The sequence below is a fragment of the Thalassophryne amazonica genome, chromosome 2 (genome assembly GCF_902500255.1).
Source record: "Thalassophryne amazonica chromosome 2, fThaAma1.1, whole genome shotgun sequence".
Lineage (NCBI taxonomy): Eukaryota > Metazoa > Chordata > Actinopteri > Batrachoidiformes > Batrachoididae > Thalassophryne > Thalassophryne amazonica.
The window spans coordinates 20758606-20778182 of NC_047104.1; the positions used below are offsets into that span (position 1 = coordinate 20758606).

The 19577-nt window shown below is 44.5% G+C and overlaps 1 protein-coding gene across 1 annotated transcript in view; it reads right to left on the minus strand.

The window, feature by feature from the left end:
- Positions 1-19577, minus strand: part of cemip (cell migration inducing hyaluronidase 1) — a 375103-nt gene that overhangs the window by 183486 nt on the left and 172040 nt on the right. The window contains exon 13 of the mRNA XM_034184142.1: positions 16982-17191. Coding sequence (XP_034040033.1) covers positions 16982-17191 — 210 coding nt within the window. The remainder of the gene's footprint in view (positions 1-16981; positions 17192-19577) is intronic.

Here is a 19577-nt window from a genome sequence, read left to right on the forward strand (position 1 = left end):
TAGATTTTTACTGGTTATTGGTGGTCTGGGAGCAGGCACCGTCTCTACGGGGATGGGGTAATGAGGGAATGGCAGGGGGAGAGAAGCTGCAGAGAGGTGTGTAAGACTATAACTCTGCTTCCTGGTCCCAACCCTGGATAGTCATGGTTTGGAGGATTTAAGAAAATTGGCCAGATTTCTAGAAATGAGAGCTGCTCCATCCAAAGTGGGATGGATCGGCATCAGCTTGTCTCTTAGTCTTGTCCATCCAAATTGGAAGTCCCAAAAACCAGTTTTATTTGTTGTTATCTATCGTCCTCCTGGTCGTTACTGTGAGTTTCTCTGTGAATTTTCAGACCTTTTGTCTGACTTAGTGCTTAGCTCAGATAAGATAATTATAGTGGGCGATTTTAAACATCCACACAGATGCTGAGAATGACAGCCTCAACACTGCATTTAATCTATTGTTAGACTCGATGGCTTTGCTCAAAATGTAAATGAGTCCACCCACCACTTTAATCATATCTTAGATCTTGTTCTGACTTATGGTATGGAAATTGAAGACTTAACAGTATTCCCTGAAAACCCCCTTCTGTCTGATCATTTCTTAATAACATTTACATTTACTCTGATGGACTACCCAGTAGTGGGGAATAAGTTTCATTACAGTAGAAGTCTTTCAGAAAGCGCTGTAACTAGGTTTAAGGATATGATTCCTTCTTTATGTTCTCCAATCCCATATACCAACACAGGGCAGAGTAGCTACCTAAACTCTGTGAGTGAGATAGATTATCTCGTCAATAGTTTTATATCCTCATTGAGGACAACTTTGGATGCTGTAGCTCCTCTGAAAAAGAGAGCCTTAAATCAGAAGTGCCTGACTCCGTGGTATAACTCACAAACTCGCAGCTTAAAGCAGATAACCCGTAAGTTGGAGAGGAAATGGCGTCTCACTAATTTAGAAGATCTTCACTTAGCCTGGAAAAAGAGTCTGTTGCTCTATAAAAAAAGCCCTCCGTAAAGCTAGGACATCTTACTACTCATCACTAATTGAAGAAAATAAGAACAACCCCAGGTTTCTTTTCAGCACTGTAGCCAGGCTGACAAAGAGTCAGAGCTCTATTGAGCCGAGTATTCCTTTAACTTTAACTAGTAATGACTTCATGACTTTCTTCGCTAATAAAATTTTAACTATTAGAGAAAAAATTACTCATAACCATCCAAAAGACATATCGTTCTCTTTGGCTGCTTTCAGTGATGCCAGTATTTGGTTAGACTCTTTCTCTCCGATTGTTCCGTCTGAGTTATTTTCATTAGTTACTTCCTCCAAACCATCAACATGTGTATTAGACCCCATTCCTACCAGGCTGGTCAAGGAAGCCCTACCATTAATTAATGCTTCGATCTTAAATATGATCAATCTGTCTTTATTAGTTGGCTATGTACCACAGGCTTTTAAGGTGGCAGTAATTAAACCATTACTTAAAAAGCCACCACTTGACCAGCTATCTTAGCTAATTATAGGCCAATCTCCAACCTTCCTTTTCTCTCAAAATTCTTGAAAGGGTAGTTTGTAAAACAGCTAACTGATCATCTGCAGAGGAATGGTCTATTTGAGAGTTTCAGTCAGGGTTTAGAATTCATCATAGTACAGAAACAGCATTAGTGACGGTTACAAATGATCTTCTTATGGCCTCAGACAGTGGACTCATCTCTGTGCTTGTTCTGTTAGACCTCAGTGCTGCTTTTGATACTGTTGACCATAAAATTTATTACAGAGATTAGAGCATGCCATAGGTATTAAAGGCACTGTGCTGCGGTGGTTTGAATCATATTTATCTAATAGATTACAATTTGTTCATGTAAATGGGGAATCTTCTTCACAGACTAAGGTTAATTATGGAGTTCCACAAGGTTCTGTGCTAGGACCAATTTTATTCACTTTATACATGCTTCCCTTAGGCAGTATTATTAGACAGCATTGCTTAAATTTTCATTGTTACGCAGATGATACTCAGCTTTATCTATCCATGAAGCCAGAGGACACACACCAATTAGCTAAACTGCAGGATTGTCTTACAGGCATAAAGACATGGATGACCTCTAATTTCCTGCTTTTAAACTCAGATAAAACTGAAGTTATTGTACTTGGCCCCACAAATCTTAGAAACATGGTGTCTAACCAGATCCTTACTCTGGATGGCATTACCCTGACCTCTAGTAATACTGTGAGAAATCTTGGAGTCATTTTTGATCAGGATATGTCATTCAATGCGCATATTAAACAAATATGTAGGACTGCTTTTTTGCATTTACGCAATATCTCTAAAATTAGAAAGGTCTTGTCTCAGAGTGATGCTGAAAAACTAATTCATGCATTTATTTCCTCTAGGCTGGACTATTGTAATTCATTATTATCAGGTTGTCCTAAAAGTCCCTGAAAAGCCTTCAGTTAATTCAAAATGCTGCAGCTAGAGTAATGACAGGGACTAGAAGGAGAGAGCAATCTCACCCATATTGGCCTCTCTTCATTGGCTTCCTGTTAATTCTAGAATAGAATTTAAAATTCTTCTTCTTACTTATAAGGTTTTGAATAATCAGATCCCATCTTATCTTAGGGACCTCATAGTACCATATACCCCAATAGAGCGCTTCGCTCTCAGACTGCAGGCTTACTTGTAGTTCCTAGGGTTTGTAAGAGTAGAATGGGAGGCAGAGCCTTCAGCTTTCAGGCTCCTCTCCTCTGGAACCAGCTCCCAATTCGGATCAGGGAGGACAGACACCCTCTCTACTTTAAGATTAGGCTTAAAACTTTCCTTTTTGCTAAAGCTTATAGTTAGGGCTGGATCAGGTGACCCTGACAATCCCTTAGTTATATGCTATAGACTTAGATGATGGGGGGTTCCCATGATGCACTGAGTGTTTCCTTCTCTTTTTGCTCTGTATGCACCACTATGCATTTAGTCATTAGTGATTGATCTCTGCTCCCCTCCACAGCATGTCTTTTTCCGGTTCTCTCCCTCAGCCCCAACCAGTCCCATCAGAAGACTGCCCCTCCCTGAGCCTGGTTCTGCTGGAGGTTTCTTCCTGTTAAAAGGGAGTTTTTCCTTCCCACTGTCGCCAAGTGCTTGCTCACAGGGGGTCGTTTGACAGTTGGGGTTTTTCTGTAATTATTGTATGGCTTTGCCTTGCAATATGAAGCGCCTTGGGGCAACTGTTTGTTGTGATTTGGCGCTATATAAATGAAATTGATTTGATTTGATTAATGACACATGCCCACGCACGATGGCCTGTGGTGAATGTGCACGGTACCCTGTTGGAATAGCATGGTGCCCTGTGGTGAACCCGCACAGCGCGCTGAGGCAAACGCACACGGCACCCTGCATCTGAACACACACAAATGGAAAAGTGAAAATCTAAATATTTGTCAACATAATTGTGTGAAATAATTCCTGTTGGTGCCAAACGTGGTGTGACAGTGTCGTCACATGCGTGGGCCTTTAGATCCAGTTCTTGCCGCCCAAGTTGACAAAAAAAAACTACATTACAAAAACTGTGATCATTAGTGTTTGCAGCTCTAGAGAGGTGGCTGTTATAGGTAGTACCCCCTGGTCTCTAGAGGGGCCACCCAAAACAGAAAGGTACAAAATTAATATGCCACAATCTTCAACCAGTGTTTACTTGATATCCATAAACACATCATGATTTTTAAACTGGATTTAGTCTATTGGTTTAAGAATTAGAAAAGTGTGTGTTGCTTGGACCCGCTAATGTCACATACCAAAAAATCCACATATCCACCAGCAGATGGCACCATTATCAAGGAAAACACGTTTTGGGGGAAGCGATGGTGTAGTGAATAAGAAGTGGGCTTGAGACCAGAGGATCCTCGGTTCAAACCCCCATCTTTCGGAAATCATTAAGGTCCCTCGGGCAAGGGCCTTATTCCCTGAGTTGCTGCTGGTGTGTAGTGAGCGCCTTGCACGGCAGCACCCTGACAATGTGTGTGTTAATGGGTGAATGTAAGGCATTACTTTAAAATGCTTCAAGCTTCTAATATCAATGGGAAAGTGCAATATACAGTTAAATGCAGTCCGTATTCCATCTTGGACCAAATACATGGGGGCTGTGGTTTAAGAATCTATTCAGTGACAGGTAGTGGTGAAGAACTAATTTACTTTTGACCACCTGCACATTATTCATTATTGAAACCACGGTTCAGATTTTGTCCATGTGGTCAAACCACTTTGGCTGATGCTGAGGTTTGATTGGTTAACACTGACTTGCAGCACAATGCTCATCTCCACAAACTGTTCAGTCTGATGGTTTAACCTCTCACTGAGCTCAGGAACACAGCCTACCTTCAGGTGTCCTCCGAATGTGTCGAAGTCAAAGAATTTACAGGCTTCATTGCCATAGCAACCAAGCTGCATTTCACCACGAAACAGGATGTTCCGAGTCAAGCAGGCCCACTTCTGCTCGCATGTCCACCCCGTCCACGTGCTCACCCCTGTGGACAAACGCAGCACGACCTGCACGTACACACAGACAAACAGACACCGGAAATGCAACAAAACAGTAATTAAGGGATCATCATGGATGCAGGGTGCACACAGTATGAAGCTACTGGACACTGCTGCTGAACATGCACACATTTCAAACATCTGACGGTCACCCGGGGACTGCCGACTGCCACAGAGGTGACTCTCTATTGGTCATGGGTGATTTCAATGCAACTACTGGCACCAACAGGGCTGGCTGCGAGGACTACATTGATCCTCTGGATCTGGTAATTATGGTGAATAATGGATCAATGTTCCTTGACTTGCAAAACTATGGGTTCCAAGTTACTGGATCCAGATTTTCAAAATCCAGAGCCACACCGCTGGACATGGTATTCTAATACAATGGTTTTGGCACATCCATCTGGGAGGAGACCCCGGGGAAGACCCAGGACACTGGCCTGGGAACGCCTCGGGTATCACACAGTCCGAGGTGGACAATGTGGCCCAGGAAAGGGAAGTCTGAGGTCCCCTGCTGGAGCTGTTGCCCTCGCAACCCGATCCTGATAAGCAGTTGAAGATGAGTGATGAGTGACCTCAAAAGCTACAGGGATTGTATTCAAGTCATTACTGTCCATATGAAGTGTTCATGTTTGAGGACACTCTGAATATATCATCCAGAGGAGTCATACTGTACAGTGTTGACAAAAATTCCAGGCTGTACAGGGAGCTGAAGAGTCAACAAGAAGTCATTTGTAAAGAAATCTGATCAGGTGACAACCATCTGTGGTTCTCCTGACCCTCAGCCTGACAGCAGACTAAAAGCACTTTGTTTGTCCATATCAATACCTCATCTGACCTTCTTATGGCAGATTGAGGTTTAGTCCTGATAGATTGTCTTTGATGTACTGTCCTGTTGTGCCAGCTACTTTAAACAGTTGTGTGAGGCTGAGTCCCTGCAGGGAGTGTTTGGATAATCGCCAGTGCCACACTGTTTTCCCAGGGGGATGAGATACCATTTTCCTGGAATTGCAAATAATCTTTCTTTCCCATCTGGGAGATGGGCATCATACCTGCCGACTGGACAACCAGTCCTTCAATGGACTAAGTGGAGTCAGCTGTCAGAGGTTTATCTGCCTGTGGTCTAATGAGCAGTCCAAACAAACAGGAACACTGGTGAGTCCACAGCAGCAGCACCAGGGCAACCAGAGATGAACAAATACAGGACAACCAAACCAGACAGGAATGCTGCAAACCAGAAAAACCCAGCAACTGAGACCCACACAATGACAAACTTAAATAGTAACACAGACACAAGGAGACGAGCGACAAGTGGTGTGATTGGCAAAACAGGTGACAATGACACACACACAGGACAAACACCCAGAGACTGACAGAGACTGAGTAAAACAATGCTCTTGGGGCAAGTAGAAGCAAAAAAACACCATAACTAATTACAAAACTAAAGGGGAACCACAAAGTAACTAAGTATAAAACCGAGGAACAAAGGCTGAAAACTAAAGTGGAACTCAAGAACAGATAAAGTGTGCAAAACAGGAATACTCCACACCTAATAGATAAGACACAGACAGTGAGAAAGACCACAACATCACATCATCATCACACAACACATCATCACAGAGCTTCTGTGTGATCAGAGCACATGGCACGGTCATCCTCTGATGAACGCACCTGCAGCAGAAAAATCACAGAGGGACTTGCTTTAAAATGCTATAGTTCCAGCCACAAATTAAAGGATTTTCCAAGGTCATTTTCAAAAATCAGGAGCTTTAGGTGGATTCCATGGAATGGACGGATGAGTAAATTACAAGAAATGTCTGCCAACAATCACTGAACTTACCTACAACTTATGTCCAGCATGTGCGGGACATATGAGTCACACATTGGCACTCGTTGAAATTTTTCAGCATGCCCAAAATTTTTGGAGGAGCTCAGCTGATTAGGACGTACATCAGCGAGCTTCAGCAAGCTTCAACGTGCGTCAACTTGCTCTTAACTTATAAAAAACTTACCCTTAACTTATTGGACTCATGCCAGTGTTCTTAATACGGTCGGCATACGCTGGCTAAATCGTCATGGTGTGACAGGGCCTTAACAGATAAGACATAAGACACAGACAGGGGACAGACCACAACAATTTTGCATTGTGAAGGAATGCTGGCTCCAACATTTTGGTCATGTGGCTCATTTTCTGGGCATAATTAAGGGTGTAGGTGTCTCAGTGTTGAGGACTAGTTGTGTGCAGTGCCTGCCATCCAGCACCAAAGGTGGCTCAGTAGTGTAGCAGATGCAGATGCACATGCTCCACAACAGAGTGACCATGTGAGTGATCTGATGGCACCATGACACTGGCTGTCCTACCTTGGACTTTGACTTGGTAGGGTGTGCAGGCGGGGCAAGGCAGTAGTGTGAACTCTTCAGCCTGGTGCATCGAATAGTCCGTACTGGCCACCACCACCCAATCCCCAGGTCTCCAGCCTTCTGCTGGGTCAGCGAGCTCCAGAGTACTGCTGTTGGTCAACATGTCAATAGATACGGTGGCCTGTGGACGAACTATAGCAAGACAAAAGACTACAGTAACCATCACTCATGGTCTACACCAGAGGTCTCAAACTGATTCCAGAAAGGGCCAAGGGGGTGCAGGTTTTCTTTGCCCTCCAGCAGGTGATTTCACTGATTAACTGATTCCATCTGCTCAAAGTGGAATCAGCCCAAAGCACCATCTTGGCCCTTTCTGGAATCAATCTGAGACCTCTCGCCTACACAATCCTAGTCACTTGGTAACACCATCCACGTTCATCAGTTAGTGTGGTCTAATGACAGGAGAGCAGCCTTAGGAAGGTTAGTTCTCAAACATACTAAGTTACTGATTACAAGTTACTCTTGAAAATGGAACGACTAATGTAACTATTTTAATTATTTCATCCGAGTAATGTCACATTATGTTTGACGACTTTTTCCTTACCTTTCTAACAAATGTTGTTGCTTTAAAAAAAACAAAAAGAATCAGAATCTAAATTTAAACCCAGTGGTGTGTCGATCTCACAGCGATGATTTCTGTCAAACTTTAATTAAATGTTCTTCAATATAGCTTTAGCGGAAAATGCACGGCCACCTGCAGAGAATGTCGGCTCCTCCCCTGCACCTCCCAGTGTCCTTGTCAGGTCGATCTCCATGTGTTTTTTACAGCAGGACTTCTGAATTTTCCGCAGTGAAGTATGGGGGTGTCTTAGGGTTTTACGAGGTCTGTTAGAAAAGTATTGGACTTTTTTATTTTTTCAAAAACTATATGGATTTCAATCACAAGCGATTACATCAGACAAGCTTGAACGCTCGTGGGCATGCGAGAGTTTTTTCATGCCTGTCGGTTACGTCATTCGCCTGTGGGCTGGTCCATCCCTCCCGTCGGAATCTCTTTGTCTGAGAACTTCCTGAGAGACTGACGCTTTGCTTGATCAAAATTTTTTCAAAGACTGTGAGGCACATCGAAGTGGACACCATTCGAGAAATTCAGCTGGTTTTCTGTGAAAATTTTAACGGCTGATGAGAGATTATGGACTGTTGCTGTCGCTTTAAGGACTGCCCACGGAGCGGGACGTTGCGTCGCACCCTGAGCCACCACTGTCTGCCTGTTTCGAGCTGAAAGCTTCCAAATTTAAGCCTCTGTTGACCCAGGATGTCGTGACAGAACAGAGAACTTTCAGAAGAGGTCGGAATCAGCAGTTTATCCGGACATTCCACTGTTAAAGGAGATTTTGTAATGAAAGAAAGTGCGGACGGGTCCCGCGTCGGGGCGCAGCCGGCGCCATGCGCCGCCACAGCAAAAACACCTCCGTTGGAAGCCTTAAGGACAAGTTGGAACATGTCCAGCTGTTAAACAATTTCTCAGATACTCACTCAACTGAAAGCCATCAAAAGCCGCCTGGTTTTTACAAATGGTTATCAACACGGAGGTGTTTTTCCTGTGCCACCGTGCCAGCTGCGTCCCGACACGCAGACCCGTCCGCATGTCTTTCATTAATAAAATCTCCTTTAACAGTGGAAACGAGGGTTCAAGGTTGTCTGATGTAATCGCACGTGATTCAAATCCATATAGTTTTTGAAAAAAATAAAAAGGTACGTTAGTTTTATCACAGACCTCGTATTTGTTTTTATTGTTTTTAACCTTTATTTAACCAGGAAAGTCCCATTGAGATTAAAAACCTCTTTGTGCTGGCCTGGTGTCCTGGCCAAGAGGCAGAAAAACCTACACATAAGTAGAATTAAATTCACACAATTAAAATAAAATATGATTCAGTAAAACAGTTAAAAAAAGAAGACATTGCAAGTGCTCTCAGGCTGGACTTAAAAGTGCTCAATGAAATAAGTTCAGTTAATTTCCAGTCTTTTTGCAACATGTTCCATGAAGATCGAGCTGAGAAACAAAAGCCCCTTTTCCCAGTTCTGTGCAGGCAAATGGAACAGAAAGCAACAAGTGATGATTTGAATGCAAACAATGAAAATCAACACTTTTCCGTGTGAGCAATTAACAGATATAAGAGGGCAGTGGCCCAAGCATGGCCTTATAAATAAAAGTATGTCCCAACCTCCTGGTGGACAAAGAAGGCCATCCTACTTGAGAATAGAGTTCACAATGATGCGCCAAGGCTTTACAGTTCGTAACAAACCTCAGAGAAGTATGATAAACAGCATCAATCTTTTTTAAGACATTGAGCTGAGGCATTCGTATGCAACAAATCTCCATAATCTAAAATGGATGAAAATGTTTGCTGTGACAAGGCGCTTTTTCATCTCAAAAGAAAAAACAAATTTACTTTTAAAGAAAAAGCCCAATTTGAGTTTGAGTTTCTTCACAAGATTGTCTATATGTGGCTTGAAGGTGAGGGAGTCATCAAGCAAGACTGTCTTGCTTGATGACTCCTTAGACACCGGGGTATTTGTACATGTGAACCACCTTAACGACATTTCCCTCAAGAGTGGACACTGTAGGTGTAGCTTGAGGCACCTTCTTGGTGTTTGCAAACAATATTATTTTGGTCTTGACAGCATTGAGCACCAGTTTTAGCTGCAGAAGTGTGTGCTGGACCTCATTAAAAGCCTTCTGTCGAGATTCAACGGCTTTAGCAGGGGTGAATCATTGTGTCATCAGCATAAAAATGCATATTAGCATCTGACACATTTTGTTCTAATTCATTAAAGTACATAATGAATAAAAGGGGGCCCAATATTTAACCCTGTGGCACTCCCTTGTGGATAATCATAAATTCAGAACACAGACCACACTTAATACACTGAGTCCTGTCCACTCAAATTATTTGTGAACCAGGAAACTAGATGATTTAACAGTTCCAAACAAAGAAGCCTATGCTTTAAAACAACATGGTCCACAGTGTCAACAGTGTTTGACAAATCAATAAAAAGTGAAGCACAGTACTGCTTTCAATCAAGAGCAACAAGTATATCATTAATCGCTTTTGTGGCCGCAGTAATGGTGCTATGCTTTTTTCCTGAAGCCTGATTGTGGTTTTGAGAGAAGTTCATTTGAGATAAATACTCTTTCAATTGATCACAAATAAGAGTTTCAAGGATATTTGACAAAACCACAAATTTGATATTGGCCTGTAATTAGTTAAAACTGCTGGATAACCTCCTTTTAATAAAGGAGAACAAAAGCTGATTTACAAACTGTTGAAATTTCATTGTTTTGGATCAAGAGATTAAAAAGGATTGTAACAGGATATGCTACAAAATCAGCTGGCATTTTCAAAAAGTAGGGCTCTATCAAGTCTGGCCCAGGGGGATTTCTGTGATCTCACGCTTTGAGAGCCCTATACACTGCTGCACAGTCAAAGGAACAAAATCAAAAGGGTCTCCAGAAAACATTGGAGGGTCTTGAAGGGTCATGGAATCACAGGGCTACTCCTGTCGAGTCAAACAAAAAAACAGATGACACAAAAAAAAAATGCTGATTAAAGTAATTTAAGATCTCAGTTATCATAGACTGAGACCAAATCTTGTAGAATAAATTTTGGAAGACCCTGAAGACTTTTATTCACAGATTTAATCACTTTCCAAAAATTTCTGTGTATTATTGAGGTTCTCAGTTGTGACAGACAAGTAACACTGTGATTTAGCTTATTTGATAAGGGAAGCACATTTATTTCTGAGTTGCCTAAAGATAGACCCATCAGTGGCAGAATCACCTTTTCTGGCTTTGGTTCACACCATGTTACACTGTTGGATGGTATCTGACAACTCTGGAGAAAACCAGGGGTTTTCCTGCCCCTTCACTCTGAATTTCATGATGAGAGCATGTTTATTTATAATTTTCACAAAACTTTCCTTGAAGAATGCCCAGGCTAACTCAACATCTGGCAACAGATGGCGAGTTAGCCCCCAACTATTTACCTCCCAATTTTCAGGTATGTGAAGCAAATAAAGAAAAATGCTTAAAAAGGCAGAAGCTGAAAGCTTTTGTCATGCTAATGCTTCCCTGAAACATTTACTCAAAATAAAGTCTGAAGGACCTAAATGACATGGTGAGATACTGACGAGCTTCGCTCATTCACGTCAGCAACTTGTGCATATTAAAGTAGAAGTAACTGAAAAAATAATAACTGCAATAAAGGTTCTGAAGGGAAAAACCTATGGGGGATATTGCCCATGTCAGAGAAGTAATGTGACAGCAAAATTTTACACAGAAAAATTAGACAGCAGAATTTTACAGATTTTTCTTTAGACCGAGTCTCCAACAATTCCTTCTGCTCTTTCTACAGCAGTGCATGTATATTGTGTGTGGTGTTGCTGTACTAGACAATGATGCCTGCGGCGAGGATGCTCTCTATCAGTCCTCTGTAGGCCTGCGTGAGAGAGCCACGGTTCAGTCTGTAGGCCTGGGTGAGAGGGTGACTGTTCAGTCTGTAGGCCTGGGTGAGAGAATGATAGTTCAGTCTGTAGGCCTGACTGAGAGGGCATCGGTTCAGTGGTAGGGGGCGTCGGTTCAGTCTGTAAGCCTGAGTGAGAGGGTGTCGGTTCAGTCTGTGTTCCTGAGTGAGAAGAGGTCAGTTCAGTCTGTAGGCCTGTGTGAGAGGGCGTCAGTTCAGTCTGTAGGCCTGAGTGAGAGGGCGTCAGTTCAGTCTGTAGGCCTGAGTGAGAGGGCGTCAGTTCAGTCTGTAGGAGGCATCGGTTCAGTCTATAGGCCTGAGGAGAGAGGGCGTTGGTTCAGTCTGTAGGCCTGGGTGAGAAAACAATGGTTCAGTCTGTAGGCGTGAGTGAGAGGGTGTTGGTTCAGTCTGTAGGCCTGAGTGAGAAGGCCTCAGTTCAGTTTGTAGGCCTGAGAGAGGGCATCGCTTCAGTCTGTAGGCCTGAGTGAGAAGGCCTCAGTTCAGTCTGCAGGCCTGGGTGAGAGGGCGTCGGTTCAGTCTGTAGGCCTGAGTGAGAGGGCGTCCTTTCAGTCTGTAGGGGGTGACGGTTCAGTATGTAAGCCTCAGTGAGAGGGTGTCAGTTCAGTCTGTAGGCCTTAGTGAGAAGGCTTCGGTTCAGTCTGTAGGCCTGGGTGAGAGGGCATCGGTTCAGTCTGGAGGCTTGAGTGAGAGGGCGTCGGTTCAGCCTGGAGGACTGAGAGAGGGTGTCGGTTCAGTCTGTAGGCCTGAGTGAGAAGGCCTCAGTTCAGTCTGTAGGCCTGGGTGAGAGGCGTCGGTTCAGTCTGTAGGCCTGAGTGAGAGGGCGTCGTTTCAGTCTGTAGGGGGCGTCGGTTCAGTCTATAAGCCTGAGTGAGGGCGTTGTTTCAGTCTGTAGGGGCGTCGGTTCAGTCTATAAGCCTGAGTGAGAGAGCGACGGTTCAGTCTGTAAGCCTCAGTGAGAGGGTATCGGTTCAGTCTGTAGGCCTTAGTAAGAAGGCCTCGGTTCAGTCTGTAGGCCTGGGTGAGAGGGCGTTAGTTCAGTCTGTAGGACTGAGTGAGAGGGCGTTGGTTCAGTCTGTAGGCCTGGGTGAGAGGGCGTCGGTTCAGCCTGGAGGACTGAGTGAGAGGGTGTCGGTTCAGTCTGTAGGCCTGAGTGAGAAGGCCTCAGTTCAGTCTGTAGGCCTGGGTGAGAGGGTGTCGGTTCAGTCTGTAGGCCTGAGTGAGAGGGCGTCGTTTCAGTCTGTAGGGGGCGTTGGTTCAGTCTATAAGCCTGAGTGAGGGCGTTGTTTCAGTCTGTAGGGGGCGTTGGTTCAGTCTATAAGCCTGAGTGAGAGAGCGACGGTTCAGTCTGTAAGCCTCAGTGAGAGGGTGTCGGTTCAGTCTGTAGGCCTTAGTAAGAAGCCTCGGTTCAGTCTGTAGGCCTGGGTGAGAGGGCATCAGTTCAGTCTGTAGGACTGAGTGAGAGGGCGTTGGTTCAGTCTGTAGGCCTGGGTGAGAGGGCGACTGTTCAGTCTGTAGGCCTGGGTGAGAGGGCAACTGTTCATTCTGTAGGCCTGAGTGAGAGGGTTTCGGTTCAGTTTGTAGACCGGAGTGAGAGGGCGTCAGTTCAGTCTGTAGGGGCATCGGTTCAGTCTACAGGCCTGAGTGAGAGGGCGTTGCTTCACTCTGTAGGCCTGAGTGAGAGAGCGTTGGTTCAGTCTGTAGGCCTGGGTGAGAAAACAATTGTTCAGTCTGTAGGCGTGAGTGAGAGGGTGTCGGTTCAGTCTGTAGGCCTGAGTGAGAAGGCCTCAGTTCAGTTTGTAGGCCTGGGTGAAAGGGGCGGTTCAGTCTGTAGGCCTGAGTGAGAGGGCATCGCTTCAGTCTGTAGGCCTGAGTGAGAAGGCCTCAGTTCAGTCTGTAGGCCTGGGTGAGAGGGCGTCGGTTCAGTCTGTAGGCCTGAGTGAGAGGGCATCGTTTCAGTCTGTAGGGGGCGTCGGTTCAGTCTATAAGCCTGAGTGAGAGGGTGTCGGTTCAGTCTGTAGGCCTGAGTGAGAAGGCCTCAGTTCAGTCTGTAGGCCTGGGTGAGAGCCTATGCTCTCTTTTTTGTATTTACATATTATGTGTGTAAAGTTATCTGCTGTGCTGCTGTATTTTTTTTTACAGGAATTCCCTGGTAACCACAGCTGCCAGCGTTTTCCTGTAAAAACAACAGTTTTTTTTTACAGTGTACCTTATCTACAAACTTACATAGAGTTTTACAGGGAGGTAAGGTTAAACCTTATACCACCGTCACACATCTCCGGAATCACGCAGAGTGGCATTGGGCTTATAATTTGGCGCACATCCAAAAGGTGTCAGATTTCAGTTCCAAAACGTTCTGACAGCCATCTGTGGAAGTCCACACAGTTGGTCAAAGTCTGGCGGTGGCCCAGAGTGTGAAGCACATGCTCATAATTCTCCGGGTGCGGTCGAGATGGGACACCTATCCAACGGAGGTCCATGAGCAGTGTGAGGACCATCTAACCGCAATTTACATATTCCGATGCTGACAAAACAGCATCTGAACAGGCTGATCTGGACAGGCTGTTATATCCATAGTCCTTATGGTAAAGATAATATTACTCCCCATGGGCAACATAAATAATGTGAAATATTGTGCCCATCAGATCTGTGACACCACGGTGGCTGGCGGGCAGCTGCGCACGTTGTCACACCACAAGTCAGAGGCTCAGAGCTGAACAGATCTCATCGCTGTAATACACAAATTATTGCTTGATCCCATTTAATTCTGTCAGACAGATGACGTGACTGTCGCGAAGTTTAGCTGGCAGTAAAACTGTCCACTGATAGCTGAGCACGTGCGCACATGTACAGACACACTGAGCGGTCATTTCTTCATCACAGCACTTTTACGCACACATAAGCACGTGAGGTCAGCGAGCTTGCGGGAAAGAGGACTAGCAAAGGAGTGATTAAATGGGAGTGAGTGACTGCACCGATGGACACATGGCGTGAGTCCAGTCCATACGTTGGTTGTTCTTTGATGTCCAGCACAGGTCCTGTGCAAAGGGAGGAACACAGCGCTCCATTCTGTTTGCCATCCAGTAATTTGGGCAGTCTGCAGCGCCTTTTATGGGCATCTGATAGCATCCCGTGTCATCTACATACGTTTTGCATGCGATCTGACAGGTGTGGACGAGGCAGTTTGCCTGCCTTCTGACACAGCTGACCACGCCCCTTTTTCTCACGACTGCGTTCGCCGTGTGGGCCGTGGCTCTGGCAAACTCTTGTTATGTGTGACGGGGGCTTTACTCATGTGAAGTGCCTTGAGGCAGTTTTGTATGTTCATAGACTCTCTCACTGGCTGACTTTTATTTACAATCTATTCTTGAACTTCTGCCCACATATTTGTGCTCACACATATGTAGAAACCTCAGCCGATATAGCCTGCACTGTCAGGACATCATACAGTTGCAGATTCTGAGAGTCAGAACCGAACTGCGCAAAAAGGCTTTTAAATTTTCTGCCCCATCTACCTGGAATGATGTGCAGTAGGACTTGAAATTGACACATCTTGTATCTCTGGGGACAATTACAAAAGACAGAGAAATGAGCTCAACTGGATCTTGTGACTGTACTGTGTAATCATGTACGTTGTAATCCCACTCTTGTTTTTCTGTAGTGTGTGAAACTGTATTTTATTTGTGATTTGTGTGTTTGCTGTAATCTGTTTTCTGCCCTCTTGGCCAGGTCAGTCTTGAATAAGAGGTTTTTTTTACCTGGTTAAATGAAAGGACATTGATTGAATGAATGATTTGCGCCCTCCAGCCAGTTCCCCTCTGACCACCCAGTTCATGGATAGTCATTCACAGATATTGGATGTGCCCCGTGCCAAGGCTGCAGTACAGTACTGGCCTGATAGGGTTATGGGTCTGAGGAGCAGAGCTCTCAAGTCTCACTAATTCAGAGTGAGACTCACGTTTAAAAGCGGTCCTGTCAGGTCTCATGCATTCGGTGTGAGACTCGGCATGTTGTCACGCTCTCATGCTAATACATGACATTCTGAAACATTTCACCGCCATGACCTGCAAGACAAGATTCGGCAGAAAATAGCTTCTTGAGCGTATCTCAACTTGAGAGCTCTGGAGAAGCAATAATGCAGGAAACGGCTCCCTTATACTGAGTCCACCCAAGGTCCGGTACTTCCATTGTGCTCATCCTGATGAGCCTATTGGTTTGTTGGGTATTTCGTGTTGAGGGAAGGTGGGCTGTCAGGGTTTCCTGTTCTGTGGGCCATCTTCAATCTCCCTTTGTTTTCTCTCCCTGTGCTCTCAGTCCAGCTTTCTGAGGATTGTTCTGTGTACTGTGAGACACATTGGCTCTGCAACATTAGTTGGTTTTCCTCTTGTTAACTCATTGTTTCTTGCCCATTCAGTTTTTACCACGAGCTGCTTCCTGCCACCACCCCCGTCATTCTACCTGGATCTTCTGGCTTCTTCCTAGTGCTTCTTCCTCAGTGCTTCTGGGAAGCAGCAGCAGACATTCCTTCATTGCAATTTTATAATCAACTGTACAATCAGTTTTTGTTCAATCATTTCCAGTCACCACTGCATTTCACAAAGCGTCTCTGGTTCTCCATTTTTACAAGCAGAATTTCAGGTTAAGGATAACGACTCTTCACTCGGACCATATGACCGACACAAAGAAGCTTTATGATGTCACTGAGCCTGTGACGTGTAGCTGCCTTTAGTGCACTTTTACTATTCAGACTTTGTTCTTCTACAACTACAGCTACAGAGACAAAAGTGAGATTCTAACTCCAGCATCATTTAGTTCTAATTTGTCTTAGAATTATTTGACAGCTTGAGATATCTTTGAAACTAAAAAGGAGGATCATTTGAGATTCGGTGCGTCTTTCTGTTCTGGTGCCACTCAATAGCTGAGAGTAGGCAGGGCTACAGACACCACGACGTCAAACCAGCCAAAGTAACAGAGACAGAGAATAGACACGCATGTGTGTGTGTGTGTGTGTGTGTGTGTGGTGTGTGTGTGTGTGTGTGTGTGTGTGTGTGTGTGTGTGTGTGGTCTTTTGAGGTTTTTGGATAGCTATTGAAAGAAGGTGAAATTGAAGTTGGACATTTGACAGCCAATTAACAAAGTGCAATAAATAACAGAGTGCAGACAGGACAGAGTGGGTGGAGAAAGGTGTCAGGAGTGATTTGTGACAGATGAACACCTGCAAGAGTGAAGGAGAAAGTCTACAAGACAGCAGTGAGACCAGCTATGATGGACAGGTTAGAAATAGTGGTGCCAACAAAAAAACAGGAGGCAGAGCTGAAGACGCTGCAATTGTCTGATGAGTGATGAGGACGGACAGGATTACGAATGAACATGAAGATAAATACATGTAAACAGATGATGCAGAAAGTCACTATGGTGGCCTCATCAATACTTGTGATCAGACGGTTTCGCTGGTCACTGCGGCCTGATGAAGGTCCTTAAGTGTGATCAGGTCTATCTGTGGGAGACTTTTATGTTTCAGACGACAAAGAAAACGTCAGAACATAGAAAAGAGCAAGAACCCGTCGGAGGACTGACCAGCAGGCCGTTGGATCCATGGATGGTCACACAGCGAGAAAAGGAGTGGTGTATGGACAGATGACTGACAGAGGTCGGGGGGTCATAGCCCCCCCTCTCGTCCACATCCCCGTTCATGTGGAAGTGGATTGGATAGTGTCCCATGGTCTGCTGGCCCATGTGCTGCAGCTCCACTCCAGATATGTGACACGCCTTGAAACCTCGCTCCACCTAGCAGGAAACACCAGCTGTTACCGTGACAACAATAAATAACAAAGTAAACAGAGAACAAAAATCAAAGCTTGACAAAAACTGTGTGTGAACCTCCAGTCCTCAGGGAGTGCTAAAGATGCCAAAATGAGTTGAAATCTTTCAAACAGAAACCTGATGACTGGTAACTACTGCAGCAAAATGATCGACCCTGATCCGAGTCCAGCAGTGACCGGAAGACCTCAGCTGGTTCAAAGACTAAATCCAGTTTCTCCATGTTTAATTCTGACACTGAAACATGAACCAGAGCAGAACCAGACACAAGCACAATGTAGATATGAGGTCCACGTAGCACTTTTTTAACACAACGGTTTATTATGGGGACCCACTAAACCAAGAACTGCACTGACGTGATTCCAGTACTGAAGCTGTTGGACACCTGCAGTGCAGAAGTCAACTGCTGAAATGTCCAAGTCATCTGGGTAATGGGAACGATGTCGGAATGCGTTCTGCACCGCCCCGTTTCTTTGTCTGCACTCATTAGTTACGCCAATCGGAGGTCACTAAAATTAATATTAAATCGGTGTGTAACTTTGCAAAAACAATGTCGGACTCTGTAGTTTTCTCTGGGCCCCTCCCCAATCGGATCGGGAGTGACATGTTTAGCCGCATGTTCTCCTGAATTGCTGGCTGTCTGAGTGGTGTCCAAAAATGAGGTGGGCTTCACAGATAATTGGCAAAGCTTCTGGGGAAAACCTGGTCTTGTTAGGAGAGACGGCATCCATCCCACTTTGGATGGAGCAGCTCTCATTTCTAGAAATCTGGCCAATTTCTTAAATCCTCCAAACCGTGACTATCCAGGGTTGGGACCAGGAAGCAGAGTTATAGTCTTACACACCTCTCTGCAGCTTCTCTCCCCCTGCCATTCCCTCATTACCCCATCCCCGTAGAGACGGTGCCTGCTCCCAGACCACTCAGCATCTGTGTGGATGTTAAAATCGCCCACTATAATTATCTTATCTGAGCTAAGCACTAAGTCAGACAAAAGGTCTGAAAATTCACAGAGAAACTCACAGTAACGAAGAGGAGGACGATAGATAACAACAATAAAACTGGTTTTTGGGACTTCCAATTTGGATGGACAAGACTAAGAGACAAGCTTTCAAATGAATTAAAGCTCTGTCTGGGTTTTTGATTAATTAATAAGCTGGAGTGGAAGATTGCTGCTAATCCTCCGCCTCGGCCCGTGCTACGAGCATTCTGGCAGTTAGTGTGACTCAGGGGTGTTGACTCATTAAACTAACATATTCATCCTGCTGTAACCAGGTTTCTGTAAGGCAGAATAAATCAATATGTTGATCCATTATTATATCATTTACTAACAGGGACTTAGAAGAGAGAGATCTAATGTTTAATAGACCATATTTACCTGTTTTAGTCTGTGGTGCAGTTGAAGGTGCTATATTATTTTTTTCTTTTTGAATTTTTATGCTTAAATAGATTTTTACTGGTTATTGGTGGTCTGGGAGCAGGCACCGTCTCTACGGGATGGGGTAATGAGGGAATGGCAGGGGGAGAGAAGCTGCAGAGAGGTGTGTAAGACTATAACTCTGCTTCCTGGTCCCAACCCTGGATAGTCATGGTTTGGAGGATTTAAGAAAATTGGCCAGATTTCTAGAAATGAGAGCTGCTCCATCCAAAGTGGGATGGATCGGCATCAGCTTGTCTCTTAGTCTTGTCCATCCAAATTGGAAGTCCCAAAAACCAGTTTTATTTGTTGTTATCTATCGTCCTCCTGGTCGTTACTGTGAGTTTCTCTGTGAATTTTCAGACCTTTTGTCTGACTTAGTGCTTAGCTCAGATAAGATAATTATAGTGGGCGATTTTAACATCCACACAGATGCTGAGAATGACAGCCTCAACACTGCATTTAATCTATTGTTAGACTCGATTGGCTTTGCTCAAAATGTAAATGAGTCCACCCACCACTTTAATCATATCTTAGATCTTGTTCTGACTTATGGTATGGAAATTGAAGACTTAACAGTATTCCCTGAAAACCCCCTTCTGTCTGATCATTTCTTAATAACATTTACATTTACTCTGATGGACTACCCAGTAGTGGGGAATAAGTTTCATTACAGTAGAAGTCTTTCAGAAAGCGCTGTAACTAGGTTTAAGGATATGATTCCTTCTTTATGTTCTCCAATCCCATATACCAACACAGGGCAGAGTAGCTACCTAAACTCTGTGAGTGAGATAGATTATCTCGTCAATAGGTTTATATCCTCATTGAGGACAACTTTGGATGCTGTAGCTCCTCTGAAAAAGAGAGCCTTAAATCAGAAGTGCCTGACTCCGTGGTATAACTCACAAACTCGCAGCTTAAAGCAGATAACCCGTAAGT